Source organism: Ascaphus truei, chromosome 1 (assembly GCF_040206685.1).
Source record: "Ascaphus truei isolate aAscTru1 chromosome 1, aAscTru1.hap1, whole genome shotgun sequence".
In the NCBI taxonomy this organism is placed as follows: domain Eukaryota; kingdom Metazoa; phylum Chordata; class Amphibia; order Anura; family Ascaphidae; genus Ascaphus; species Ascaphus truei.
Window position 1 is genome coordinate 354,417,819 of NC_134483.1, and position 15,204 is coordinate 354,433,022.

Consider the following 15,204-nt stretch of genomic DNA (forward strand, 5'->3'; position numbering starts at 1 on the left):
GGGGTGCAAGACTGACTGCGGTGGGCGCGGGTCTTACAGAGGCCCCGCGCGCTTCCAAGAGGCACTTAAATTAAGTGCCGGGGGCACGGCGAAGGCCTCTGAAAAACCTTACTTAACTTGGCTCCGGCGGCTTCTTAGACGTGTCGCCATGGCAATGCAGAGTCGAGGTTATGTGAAGTCACGTTGCCATCATGACGCCGGAGCCAAGGTAAGCAGGGATGGGGGAGGGAGTTGGGGGCGCGGAGAGAGGTGAACTGCTGGCAGGTGGGCACAGGGAAAAAAGGTTGTGCCCCCCTGGTATAAGCAGCAGAGTTAGGCATGCCACTTTATAGATCATTGGTAAGATCTCACCTAGAGTATTGACATAAATGAGTGATTATGCAAAAAGGGCTCCCTGAGAAGGGGGATGAGATTTAAAAACTTTAAAATACATAAAGGGGATGAGGGAAGCCTATCTGAGCGCAAGGAGAGCCATATTAATCATCTTACCGTTTTCTGCCAGAGGAGCCAGAACTTCAAAGATCATTTCTTTCTTTTCATGCTCAGTCTGCTTTTCAAAAAGTTTTACAAGTTCCTCTGCAATATTTGTAGAAGCAAACTGTTCTTTGCTCGATTCTGAAAGAACCAAGAAACATAAATAATGAATTATAGTTGGTGTTTTGGTATTGTTAATGTTACACCTCTTTATATTTTTACCAAAATAATCTTAATTTTTTTTCTAGATGTACAGTTCAATAAATGACATTAAACTGGAAACATGTTCTCTAGATAATTGTGTGTGTGTGTGTGTGTGTGTGTGTGTGTTATACTGGACATTAAAACACCGATAACTCTACAAAAAAATAAATCAAACATTTAGCTGCGAGTCTAATTAAGGTATATAACTAAGCCTCCTTTAATATTGTTGAACAGATTTTCAAATGAATGGGGCTCCAGACTCTTTTTTGGCCATCTCCAACACCATTTGTGATAGCTTCCTGAATTGGAGTCAGACAGAATTTAATAAATGAAATCAATATAGCATACAGTACATTTTTAATAATTTGCTGATGAATGTTTCATAAATGTACACACCAGCAATATATATTTGCATATGTATGCAAAATGACTGCATGTGACTGAAGCACATAAACATTTTTCAAACGTTTTCAAGTATTGATTGATACATAGTGATATCATTAGCACCCTGTACAATCCAAAGAAGCAATACAGAACAAAATAGTTATTGCATTCTGTTTTATTGGCTTATTTTTGTTTAAAAAAGGAGACAGTATTTTTCTTTTAAACAGCAGTGTTTTGCTGAAAAAATATACTTACCTAGTTCTGCTAGATTGCCAAAAGCAACAAGGCACATCTCTGTCAAAGCAGTGTTCTGCGAATGGACTCCCAACAGCTTCACTAATGTAGGAATAACGCCCATATTAATAAGCTGAGCTTGCAGAGAATCTAGGCACAGAAAGAAAACTCAACAATCAGACTCATTTACATGGTTTCTTTATCAATTGTTCGCTATTCTGTAAAAGCCAGAGATCCATGTACACAGTAGGTTGGTGGACTAGTACCAGTTCTAAGAGTGTTCTGTCCTGGTTGCTAGTAGGATATTTACTTTGAAAATCTTAGCTGGCATGGGATGCAGTGAGTTGTTTAGTTCTAATGCAGCTCAGATTTTCATTGTCCACACATACTACATAATTTGCAAATGTACCTTCTTCAACAGCATACTGAATGCTTCCAAAGCTTCCTGTAAATACCTGCATATTTGTGTATATACCTGTCCTTACAGCAGGTTATATTTATGTTAAAAATCTGCATGTTGAACTCTATTTACGAAAACTTCCTCGAGGCTTCAATACTTTATCCCTGCCCTCAGTGAAAAATCACCCTCACATAGGCACAATATAAGACGAATTTAGACATTTGCCAGACCCATTTACATGGCCAGTGAATAGTACGCAATAGAATATTTAAGGAGACGCTACATAAGGCGTGGGAAGCAAGCTTTGCCTGACACAATTTGAGGGCTTCTTACATTGTATGTTCACAACAAGCCGTTAGTTTGCGTGCATCAAATACATGAGGCATGTGAAGCAGCAGACACTACTGACAAATGTTGAGGGTTCTATACTTGTTTTAGGGATCTTGGGGCAGAGGAGTATCTATAACAATATTTCAGAAGCACAAATGTTATAGGCACTCGGGAAGCTTTATTACACTCAGAAATAAAACTCCAGCCATTTCAAAATAGCTACCTATAGACTTGTACCATAATAATAATACAGCTACAGAGGTCATTGCATTACACTTCTGTCTGTCTGACATTTCATTTTAGTCATGCTGAGATTAATACAATTAGTAAATTGCTCACACCAGGAGTTCAAATATGTCACATAAGGTGCTTATTGCAGTCAGTCAATGTGAGGATGAATTTCCTTTGTACAGGTCTAGTAAATTAAAGGACAATTAATCTCTGATTTTTAGCTTTGATATATAGATAACCTGACTAGAGAGGTTTTGTTTTAAATATTCTACCACATTCTGCTGCAACGAAAAAAGCAAAACAGAAAGACAAACCTTTGGCCACAATTAATGGCATCCTTAAGATTTCCTAAAACCATAAAAGCTGTTTTTTTAAATATATCGTACATAATATATTATTACATAATAAATATATTCACTGTTCTGTTTCTGCAGTGCGTGTATTCTATTGTAATGGCTGTTTCATAGTGTAACGGTCATGACAGATCCATTACCTCTGTACATAAGAATGCGGTTCACCGACTGTAGACAGAATATTTATGAGAACATTCAAGATTATTATTAAAGTGGTCAAGGCGTTTCAAATTTAAACCCAATATTCAAATCCCAACAAAATGTATAGAAGGCTTCATAAACACTTTTTTGTCATGACGTCATTTGAGAGCTCAAACGAGGCAGGGAAAACGACAGATAAGAGACAGGAAACCGAGCGGAGAGAAAAAGCAGGTTAATGTAAAATAATCCCACTTTATTGCACAACACCGAAGGATGTCATTCTTTAAAAGCTGCAAGCAGAAATGTTAAAGGAACAGAAAATAAATTAACATGAAATAGGATAAATTTATCTGGAAGAAAACATTCACAAGTAGTTGTAGAAAAAGGTATAGGATACATTGCATTGAATGCAGAAAAGTGTGCACAGCAGATAGACCTTAAACTAGTCCATTCTTGTAATGTGTCATTGTGAAGTAACTCGTTTGTATTGCTCATGATCATATTTCGAGAATTATTTCAGATTATTGCTGAAAACAATAATCCAACAGACTGACAAATAAAAATTCCACAGAATAGCACGCAGTTCTCTAATTTGAACCAATTCAAAGGGAGGGGGAGAGAGAAACTGTTGCTTTAAAATGTTGTATTTAAATATTAATTTTGGGAAAATATTTCAGGTAACCATTAAAGTGCCTCAAAAAGGGCTTCACGGTCTAGGGTTTTTATTTTATTTTTTAAAGAAGCTACACATACTATTAAATGCAAGTAAATGTTAAAAATAAGATTGCGATATTCTTGATTTATTCTCCTCTAGAATCAACATACAACTATCCAAGATTAGTGAAAGTCTGTATTTTATTGCAATTTCACTGAGTTCTGTTTATGCAATTTCTTATATCTTCCTAAGATATTGTAAATATGGTTAAGAAATTCAAAAGTTGTGCTCACACATTAGAAAGCAAACAAATAGTATTTCCTAATAATAAATACAATACACCTCACAGTTACACAGAATGTCCCATATTAATGCTTCAGAAGCATTCATGTGCAAGCACAAAAGTTTGATAGAATGTGGTCTGTATGCCAGCTTCTAAAGAGGAGAAAGAAGAGAAGAATGATCATTCTGTTACCCCATTACAGGTAGGCAAAGTAGGGCAGCACAGGTAGATTAAATGATTTTCCTCCCCCATTAAGTCCATATGTTTCTAAAACAGTGAGTGAAGGCAGAATACTTAGCTTGACTTCCACCACTTCCCCAGCCACTCATAAAACCAAGCCTCCTCCTATTACACAGTAAAACTACATCTCTTTTTAACATTCTCCATCAATGTTACATCACTGTGAAAACATATTTCTCAACAATTCAAAGTACTTACTGTACCCGAAATATGTATTTTCAGTAATAGGCCCTCTGGAAAATACGAAAGTTGGGAGGATAATTGTCTACCATAGTATCTTAATTACACCAAGGCCGATAAATCTATATTTTTAATCTGTTCAGCAGATGTATTCAGCACTTTAGAAAGTCTAAAAGAATGAACTTTAATCCATCTTAATGTGATTCAAGAAGGGGGGCTGCTGACCCTGTCAAGTTGTATCTGAAAATTGTGAATTATAATGAAATCCAGCCATAAACTTTACTGCATTTAGGTCGGTGCTGGAGTAATGCAGATTTTTTTTTGTAGGTTGTGATAACAGTTAGGCTTTTTTTTATTTTTAGATTATACTGCACAGTGCTTTAAAGACATCAAAGTACAGTACACGAAATTGTGAAATCTTTGTACACTTTCATTTGATCCATTTGTTGATTCACTGAATGGTGTAACAACCTACATCAATGCATTAATGTGCCTGCAAAGATATAGGGAATTATTCCAAAAACATACCTGCAGCTCTTAAATATCGTTAATAGCCATTCAATTAAATGTCATTAATGAACATTTATGGCCATCATCGTTTTTTAATATATGTATACATACAACTCTGCATTAGATTTTAGGTTTCCATTAAATCAACCTGACTAAAGATTTTAGTTTTTATTGACTACTAGCAATTAAAGCTGCAATGTGTATTAAATGAATGATTAAACTAGTGCAGTTGAATTCTTGCATTATTGTAGGGGTCTGGATCAGATTGCAGATCAATAGTTTGCAATCCCTTAAAAAAATTGAAGGGGCCAAATTACTACATTAGTGCGTTGCACCAACTCAAGCACGTAATGACCACAAACATATTCAGGACATGTTATATGTACAGTATGTCACTGGATTAATCCCACATACCCATATATATCAACAAGTAACACACAGCAAGGATGCTACTCCCTTTTTGGAAAATAAAATGCTACTCCAATATGAATACCAAATGCTTCTCTGTGCTCTCATAATACAGTCGTCTTTTTAAAATCTAAAATTCCATATTATAGGCACATTTCAAATGCCTGCTGATCTGCAATAGATATCTAAATACACAGTGGCTGTTCACCTATATGAAAGAAATGTTACTGGGTTGCTGACCAAATATGATCAAGAATCACAATTGCAAGGAAGCCCATTACCGCGGCTCGGGCCTACAACAGATTGCTTCTGCCATGCAGTGCAGAGCCATCTGGCAGGGAACGGTTAGTACTTTCATTTATAAAAGATAGGAAGAATGTTAAAAGATGCCAAAATCAAGCTTGTTACAGATATAACATCCGTTGTGTATATTGAAATAATGCAGTGTGTATAAAGTTCTTATTAAACTAGTCCAGGCGCCGCCTCACATTTTGATTAAACAAAAAAACCATGCAGTAAAGAGTAGTGCATATCGATTTCGGCACAGATCTGATTCTCTGAACTGCCTTTAGTGTTTCTGGGCGAACATAAAGCTGTTTTTGTTTACCATTCTCATTGCTATAGTTCATCAGCATGCCACAAAAGACAGTCATGAGCTTCTGATTTGCTGGATCTGTTAAAGTGCACATTGCCCGTAAATGGTCAACTACAATTTGTGCACCACCCGCTTGGTCAACTGCGCGCCTGCCCTCATCTGGAAACAAACAAAAAGGCACATTAAAAATAATTGAAAGCATTCTATTACCACCCTCACTTATTTATATATAATACATGGCAACAGGTTTGGAGGATAACAGACCACTGGAGTGACCAGCACCAAATTGAAAAGTATTATGGGGCATCACCCACCAAAAGTAAACAGGTTGCGCATCATACAATTACTAAACATAAGAACAGGCTAACACTTCATTACAAAACACAGAACCCTTTCATTCTTCCTCTGTCCATCATTCTTTACGGAGTGGCGTAGGCCACAACACAGACTTTATTTTAACTAATAAGATTACTAGTTGGAAAGAAAATGACCTCATACATGAATTGCAATATATTAGGATTTCATGCAAAGTTCATTGCCACATGGAGAGTTTGCTTCCACAGCACAATTGCTCTCTGTTTATATAGAAATACATCTATTCACAAAATGCTGCATATCAACACCATTAAACAAGGCTTAAAAGTATTTTCTCTGAGCTCAAAAAATTGCTGATCTTGCTTAAGCGGAATTGCGTTCATCCAATACACAGAAATCTCAAACTCTAGTTTCAATGGGAGTGCTTTTGGGGAGTGAGTTTACAGGCCAGAGAAAAGGTGGAGAGTGGAGGATCCACATGTCCCTCTAGATTGCACCTTTTTTTACCCTTAATTACATTTGGCTTGCAGGTGTTTATGCTGTATTAATCCTTCCTCATCCAGTTCAAAAGCGGGACCTTTCATTATGTGCCTTGGCAAAAATATGATAAGCCTACCTGCCTTATCAACTTTACATTATTGACCTGTATTTCTATGGTTTATGATTCTTCTGGAGGACCATTGTCTCGTTAAAACAGTGTAAAACAGCTGGTAACAGAAGGATCTTACAGCTTTGTGAGACAAATTGCTTGGTAATGAATCTCAATGTAATTCACCATTCCAGCATCAAATAACATTGCAAATAAAATGTGGTTGCGTCAAGCATCAGAACAAAACAATAATTTATTATTTATTTATAAAATATTTTACCAGGAGGTAATACATTGAGAGTTACCGCTCGTTTTCAAGTATGTCCTGGGCACAGTGTTATGATGACAAATACATGTTTACAAATACAGTTACATAAATGAACAGGGTATACATTATATACAAGACATTGCGTGCACAGTTAAAGATAATATATATTATGGGCGTATGAAACAGTTACAGACCAGATTAAAATGTGGGACAGCCTTAGATTTGAAAGAACTTAAACTGGTGGTGGATGTAAGAGACTCTGGTATGTTGTTCCAGTTTTGGGGTGCACGGTAAGAGAAGGAGGAGTGGCCGGATACTTTGTTGAGCCTTGGGACCATGAACAGTCTTTTGGAGTCTGATCTCAGGTGATAGGTGCTGCATGTGGTAGAGGTGAGGAGCTTGTTCAGATAGCTGGGTAGCTTGCCCATAAAGAATTTGAGGGCAAGACAGGAAAGGTGAACTTTGCGCCTAGACTCGATTGATGACCAATAACGATATGAAAGGATAACAATTTTATTTGAGATTTTCTCCAGTTTAGCAAAACCCATTTTAAAAATGTTGGACATAAATGTTAAAGAGAAAAGCATGCTTTTAAAGCAGCATTACCTATGGTCTGCAACAGGCATGCCATAATCCCAGACGCCACCCATATAATGGATTTAGATAGTATTCATCTTGAATTGTTAGAATTGCAGCCAACTTGCTTGCTGATGGATTAGTATTAAATGGTGACATCATTGGTAGAAATCTGGCATTGGAACCCATTGTTCTGGCTGGCTTGCAAGGAAGTTGCTTGGTCGTTCTTTATTTTGTAATAAAAGGGGAAAAAATTAACCTCACCACAGAAACCGGGGTGGTCATATCCCTAGAAAACAATTGGTTTCGAAAACAGAACTGAGGGGTTTGTTGCTTAAACCAAATGTAAATAAATTGTTGAAATGTAGAATTTTAAATCACACCGGTCCAAATTTATTAAGCAGGTCTTCTGACGTAATACATCTTCTAGGGCTGGAAAATGGAAATTTTATTCACCGATCATTTATTTTCTCTTGGTCCCTCCAGCGCATGACATAAGAGAATAGGCTCCAGCCATCTGAAGGTAGGACAGACTTCTGACCTGTTCACTGCCTCATATGCCCCATCTATGCCTTCTTCAGGTCATTTGTATGTCTAGCTGAGCTATGTACATTTGTGCCCAAAGAAAACTTGAGGATAATAAAAAAAAAATTAAAAAAATGTACTACAAAAATCTGTGCAAAATGAAAATATAGAAAGGAACTAGGCATGTGCTGCCATGGAGGGACCAGGAGAGAAGAAATGATAGATGAGTCAAGGTTCTGCTTTCGCTCATGTGTCGGTGCATGATATGAAGTAATATCCAAAAGCAGTTTCCCCCTTCTAAGAAAAAACTGGGTTGGGCAAATTATAGTGACTGTACCTGGAGGACTGTCCTTCAAAAAGCAGCTTTTGCTGATGCGGATACATTTAGCTGGTAGTGTTTTGAGGATGTATGTAGGGAAGACCAGTTTGCTGCTTTGCAGATTTGCTATACCGATGCCTACCGTTTCATAGCCCAGGAAGTTGTGATCGCTCTGGTATTGTGAGCCCCCAAAGAAATTGGTGATGCGTTCCCTGACGCTTTATAAGCCTGTATAATGACGTTTCTTATCCATCTGGCTATGGCAGTCTTGGATGCTGGTTTTCCCTTTTGTTGCTCTGAAGAGGAGACATACATTTATGGATTTTCTAAAGGATTCAGGTCTGGAGATATAGGCCTTTAGCACTCATACAACATTTACAGTGTGCAGGCATTTTTCCTTCTGATTTCTAGGGTTTGGACAGAAGGAAGAAACTACTTTTTATTGGTTGATGTGAAATAATTAAATTACTTTTGAGCAAAAATGTGGTAGTGCTCTGAAGACCACTTTAGCCTCGAGTGTCACAGGATAGTGCTCCCAGTTCGTTCACGTTTCTGACTGATTTTATTGCCATGAGAAATACAGCTTTCAATGTTAACCATAACTATCTGATTGGTATTGAATGGAGAGGTTCCAAAGGGTGTGGTCTGTAGTGATTGTAGCACGAGATTTAAATTCCAAGGGAGACTGGATCTACGATCCTAGGTCTTATTTTTCTTGTTGCTGTTAAGAATTGCTGAAAATACTTTTGGCTTGCAATCTGATCCTGAAATAAGACACCGAGTGCTGCTACTTGGACTAAGATGAGTGGCCGAGACCCTTATTGAAACCCTCCTGATGGAATAATCGAAGATGTCGGGATCAACGCCAATTGTGGGTTTACATTATTGTTGATGCATCAGTTTCTAAAAATTGACCAAATTCTATAACAGATTTTGGATGTTACCAGCTTTCTAGCCTTGAGTGTGTCGGATAAGGGAGTAGAAAAAAGATGTGTTCTTAGGATCTCCCTTTCAGTCTGCAAGCTGTAAGGTGCAATATTTGTAAGTTGATGGTTGATTGGGCCCCGCCCGTGTGAGAAGGCCTGGGAAGACTGAAAGCGGCCAAGTTCACTGACATTTCTTTTTGTTCTGTGAACCAGGATCTTCTTGGCCACTGGAGTCAACAGTATCGCATTTATGTCCTCAGTTTTGATTTCTGCAAGGTCCTCTTATTCAGAGGAATTGGACGCAAGAATTAGACCAACAGGAACTGCCACATCAACTGCTGATGACACGTGGTTCCATGCCTGAAGGTGGCAATTTGTGTTGTGATCTGTTGCCATAAGGTCTATTGCTCGTTGACCCCATATGCAAAACATCTATTTATAAAATTTCCCGATTTTGAAACCACTCCTGGGTCTCGAATATTTCTGCTTAAAAAGTCGGACATTCTAGTGACCTGCGATGTGAATCATTGTGATGGTTGGAATATTGAGCTCTGCCAATCTGAAAAATCTGTGCAATTTCTTGCGGTTTGTACACTCCGATGGCTTATGTAGGAAACCACTGTGTATCTTGATCAGATGACCGTGCAAACGATGGGAGAATGTCAAGAGTTTTGAAGATTGCACTGATCTCCAGAATGTTGCTTCAGAGTACTGCCTCTGTTATCCAAACTCCTTGGAAGTTTTCTCCCCATCCGAAAGGGCTCTGTTAGGAGAATTTAATTCTCCAGGCCAAATGACCAACCCTTTGCTGAATAGCCTTCTGTCCACCATGTCAGTGAACGCCGAGTTTCTGGTAGAAGCAGTATTCTCCGAGATGGATCCTGATGGTTCCTATTCTATATGGACAGGTTGGCTTGAAACATTTTCAAGTGGGACGGAGCCCAGGGTAATGTTTCGATAGAGGCCACCATCTTGCCCAAGAGTGACTTACTGTTGCGCCACAGGGTGAAGTGCATGTTTTATTTCCCTGTATAGATGCCTTATTTGATGCATATTTTGTGTGGGTAAGTACACATTCACTATTGCCGTATCAAAGTGTGTTCCCAAAAATCTGTGTGCCTGAGAGGGGACAAGTCTGCTTTTTTTTAATGCATCAACCATCCATGTTGAGATATGTGAGTGACTGTTGTCACGTTCTTTTGCACTTTCTGAAACGGCTCTTATCAAAACATTGTCCAGATATAGAATTAAAATATTCTTTGCTGCCTGATGTGGGTGAAAAGAGCTGTTAGTATTTTCTTAAAAACCCAAGGAGCTGTTGCTATGCTAAAAAAGGAAAGAGCTGTGAACTGGTAGTGTCGATTGAAGACCCTGTACTGGAGGGATTTTTGGTGTGTGGAAAGAATGGGTACATGTAGATACGCATCTCTGATTTCTTCTTATACGCTTGTGTGTAGGTGCCGCCTATCACAGCCGGAACTCTGCATTCTGGCAAATGGCGATGACGTCACCAGCGCTTCAGCAGTGGAAAGGTACGTGCGCCGATGTGGACAGGGGCAAGGTGGAGGAGAGCCTGCCACCGGTACCCAGCTGGAGTACGTGCATCCACTGTGGTGGCACATCAGGCCGACCGGGCAATAGAGCAGGTTCTGGGTGGGGGTAGGGCTGCAAGATCGTGGCCCATGGTTGAACGCCCCACCAGAGGATGCCTGTGAGAGCGTCTCTGTTAAAAATGGTTCTCCTTTAGCATAGGACACAGACATCTGACCTGAAGCATGAATAGGCGTGGCTTTTTAAGGCCGCAAATAGGTATGGGTTGTCCTACGTTCAGATGGGCAGAGCCTATTCCCCAATGTCATGCGCGGACATGGAGAGATAGGAGAGAAAACCCCATACAGTCCATGTGCCATAAGGTGTCTTCAAGGACTGTACGGTGCCCAATGCAGGAGACTGGTTAGTAAATATAGCCCATTGCAGTCACTGCGCTAGTTTTAAGAGCGGGAAAAACCATGACTGTTGACTCGGAAATTACAGCCGCACTACACCTGTATAACATTTAAGTAACCCACAGATATAGTAGAATGGCTCGGTTTAGCAGTAAATATTTGAAATAGTTATAGCCACCTATGAGAAAATTTTAATATATAAGCTTGTATTGCTCTTTGGGCTATATTAATTTATGGTAGTGGATTAATTGTACATTCTTCCAAATATGCAATCAATGCTACAATGATGTTACGCCAAACAAACAAATTACTTTCTAATTAAAGGAATAATCTTATACAATAATAACATCCAAGTAATCTTAATATAAATAATACTTTGCATTTCAACACAGCACTGAAAATGATTATCGTGTCAGTCACGCAAAAAAACTTCCTCAGGGCAATTTTCTACCAAAATGCAATTGAGGGAGCTAAAAATATCTACAACAAACATTTGGGAACCGAGATATTTGAGGTCTTTTCTGATCCTCAGCCAACACGTACTTACTGTCTGTAGTGGACAACAGGAATACTTCCTAGGTGGTTCCACATTATCCGTTAAGTTTTATTTGTCAAGAACAATACATGCTCAGAGAGAGAACATTTGTAGAACTTAATGTTCACACAATACCGCTCATGGGTGTCATTATGTATTACTGCTTTTCATAAAGCCCTTCTAATTTTTTTTAAGAAAAAAGCTTCAGGATTTGATGACAGTGGGCAAGTATCAGTACTTGATCGCCTCCGGTCTCAGGCAGGAAATAAAACTGAAAAAAAGGTTATGAATTCCTTATGCTTAAAGTTCTATACCTTTAAACTCACTGCTAATGCAATAAATGATATGGCATCAAATATCTACATTTTGTTGGATTAAATATTCATATAGTTACATAGTTACATACATAGTTACATAGTAGATGAGGTTGAAAAAAGACGTACGTCCATCAAGTTCAACCTATGCTAAATTTAAACAATAGATACTTTATCCTATATCTATACTTACTTATTGATCCAGAGGAAGGCAAACAAAAACCCCCAGAGTCATATCATTCAATGATGTCTCATAAGGGAAAAAATAAATTCCTTCCCGCCTCCAAGAATTGGCAATCGGATTAATCCCTGGATCAACATATTTCCCATGTATACTTATTTGGTATATCCCTGTATACCTTTCCTATCTAAAAAGATGTCCAACCTTTTTTTGAACAAATCTATTGTATCTGCCATCACAGTCTCCATGGGTAATGAATTCCACATTGTAACTGCCCTTACTGTAAAGAACCCTTTCCTTTGTTGCTGGTGAAATCACCTTTCCTCCAACCTTAAGGGATGGCCCCGAGTCCTTTTGTACTGCTCGTGGGATGAATAGTTCTTTTCAAAGCTCCTTGTATTGTCCCCGAATATATTTGTATATAGTTATCATATTCCCTCTTAGACGCCTCTTTTCTAATGTAAATAAATCTAATTTAGCTAGCCTCTCCTCATAAGTTCGAATGTCCATCCCCTTTATTAATTTGGTGGCTCTTCTCTGCACTCTCTCTAGTTCCATAATGTTTTTTCTTAGGATTGCTGCCCAAAATTGTACTCCATATTCAAGGTGAGGTCTTACTAATGCTTTGTAAAAGGGGCATAATAATGTTTACTTCCCTTCCATCCATTGCCCGTTTGATGCAAGATAAGATCTTGTTTGCCTTTGCAGCTATGCATGACTTTGGGCACTATTGCTAAGCCTGCTGTCTACAAGCACTCCCAAATCCATCTCCATAAAGGATTCCCCCAATTTATCCCCATTTAATTTGTAATTCACCTTTTTATTCTTGCATCCCAAATGCATAACCTTACATTTATCTGTATTAAACCTCATCTGCCATTTACCTGCCCACGTTTCCAGTCTCTCCAAGTCCTTCTGAAGAGAAATTACATCCTGCTCTGATTCTACTACCTTACACAATTAAGTATCATCAGCAAAGATGGAGACTTTGCTATCGATGCCAACCTCAAGGTCATTAATAAACAAGTTAAAAAGCAGGGGTCCCAGTACCGATCCCTGAGGTACTCCACTCACGACTTTAGCCCAACCTGAAAAAGTTCCATTTATGATAACCCTCTGTTGTCTGTCCTTGAACCAGTTTTCAATCCAGGTGCATATATTATCACTGAGTCCAATTTGCTTTATTTTGTACACCAACCTCTTGTGTGGAACCGTATCAAAAGCCTTTGCAAAATCTAAGTAGACCACATCAATTGCATTACCCTGGTCTAAATTCCTACTTACCTCCTCAAAGAAACAAATAAGGTTAGTTTGGCAAGATCTATCCTTCATAAATCCATGCTGACTATTACTAATAATTTTGTTTTCCTTTTGGTAATCCTGAATATTATCCCGTATTAAACCCTCTCAGAAGTTTCCCCACTATTGAAGTCAGGCTTACAGGTCTATAATTCCCCGGTTGTGATCTAGCTCCCTTTTTAAATATAGGCACCACATCTGCTTTACGCCAATCTTGTGGTACTGAGCCTGTGGAAATGGAGTCCTTGAATATTAAATATAATGGTTTGGCTATTACTAAGCTTAACTCCTTGAGAACTCTTGGATGTATGCCATCGGGGCCAGGTGCCTTATTTACTTTATTTTTTTCAAGTCGCTTATGAATTTCTTCCTCATTTAACCAATTGTTCATTAAAATGGAGGTTGTGGCTTCCTCATGCGGCACTACTATTGAACTTGATTATTCCCTTGTAAAAACAGAAGCAAAGAATTTGTTTAATACCTCTGCTTTTTCCTTATCTCCAATAATCTGTCTACGCATCTCACACTGAAAGGGTCCTATATTTTCTTTTCTCATTTTTTTGTTATTAAGGTACTTAAAGAACATTTTAGGGTTGATTTTACCTTCTATTGCAATCCTTTTTTCATTATCCATTTTTGCTAATTTGATTGCCCTTATGCAATTTTTGTTACATTCCTTATAGTTCTGATACGATGTCTCCGTTCCTTCTGACTTAAAGAATCTAAACGCCTTACTCTTCTTGTCCATTTCCTCCCTTACCTGTTTATTTAGCCACATTGGTTTTGACTTATTTCTTTTATACTTATTACCCAAGGGTATACACTGATAAGTGTGCTTTTCTAACAATGTTTAAAGACTGCCCATTTATCTTCTACATTTTTCCATGCAAAAACATCATCCCATTGTATTACTACTAGATTAGACCTCAGTTTATTAAAATCTGCCTTTCTAAAGTTTAAGGTCTTTGTTCAACCCAAGTAATCTGTTTTTTGATAATTGATTTCAAATGAGACCTATATCTATAGCATAACACTAAAAATGGTAGAAGAGCGAACACTGGGTCAGATGCACTAAGCTCTGTTAGACAAACTTTAAAACCTGAATCAATGGTAGGTTAATCCCAATAGCTATCCCCAAAGAGAATAACCCAACGTTAACCTAGAGTTAATCTCTGAAATAGTGTATGGTTACTCATAAGCAAATATGCTAATGACCCGTTATCCTAACATCGCAGATGCGCAAAAGTCCCGCAAAATTAGCGTGGGAAATAACGTTAAGCTAAATAGGTCATAACAAAACTTGCTGTTATTCCCATCCAAACTCTACTTATCCTAACGTTATTTCATGGAATTGCCTATAAAGAAAATACATTCAAGTTAAACCAAAAAAATGGAACCAATAGATTCTCTCGGTCCGGCACTTAGTCCTCTCTCTTAAAATAGTGTCATACCAAAAACAATGTGTCGTCCGAGGAGCTTCAAACGAAGTTCAGAACAGAAGACAGACTCATGAGTATGTGAGTGTCCAGTTTGTGTGGATAATACCAAAAACAGAGTATTTATTGAAAATATTGCAACATTACTAAAACACAAGAGATGTAGCTGATCATGTGTAAAATAATTATTGTTTTAAACTGCATAAGGGTGAAAGTGAATGCAGGATATGGTAGCCAGAGTTGGCATGATGGATAAAAGATTTTAAAAAGTTACTGCAATAGGTGTGCAACTACAAGCCAAGCATTTTCAATAATAACTATAAACAAAAAATCATTGTAATTTAAACATTTAC

At 38.1% G+C, this 15,204-nt stretch overlaps 1 protein-coding gene across 5 annotated transcripts in view; it reads right to left on the reverse strand.

The window, feature by feature from the left end:
- RAP1GDS1 (Rap1 GTPase-GDP dissociation stimulator 1) overlaps window positions 1-15,204 on the reverse strand; it is a 139,597-nt gene that overhangs the window by 53,251 nt on the left and 71,142 nt on the right. For 2 of the 5 annotated variants that reach the window (XM_075609661.1, XM_075609694.1), the window contains 3 exons: window positions 5,635-5,781; window positions 1,318-1,446; window positions 490-615 (listed from right to left, as the gene is read on the reverse strand). In XM_075609661.1, the coding sequence (XP_075465776.1) occupies window positions 490-615; window positions 1,318-1,446; window positions 5,635-5,781 (402 nt within the window). The remainder of the gene's footprint in view (window positions 1-489; window positions 616-1,317; window positions 1,447-5,634; window positions 5,782-15,204) is intronic. The other 3 variants (XM_075609671.1, XM_075609685.1, XM_075609678.1) reach the window with 3 other exon arrangements.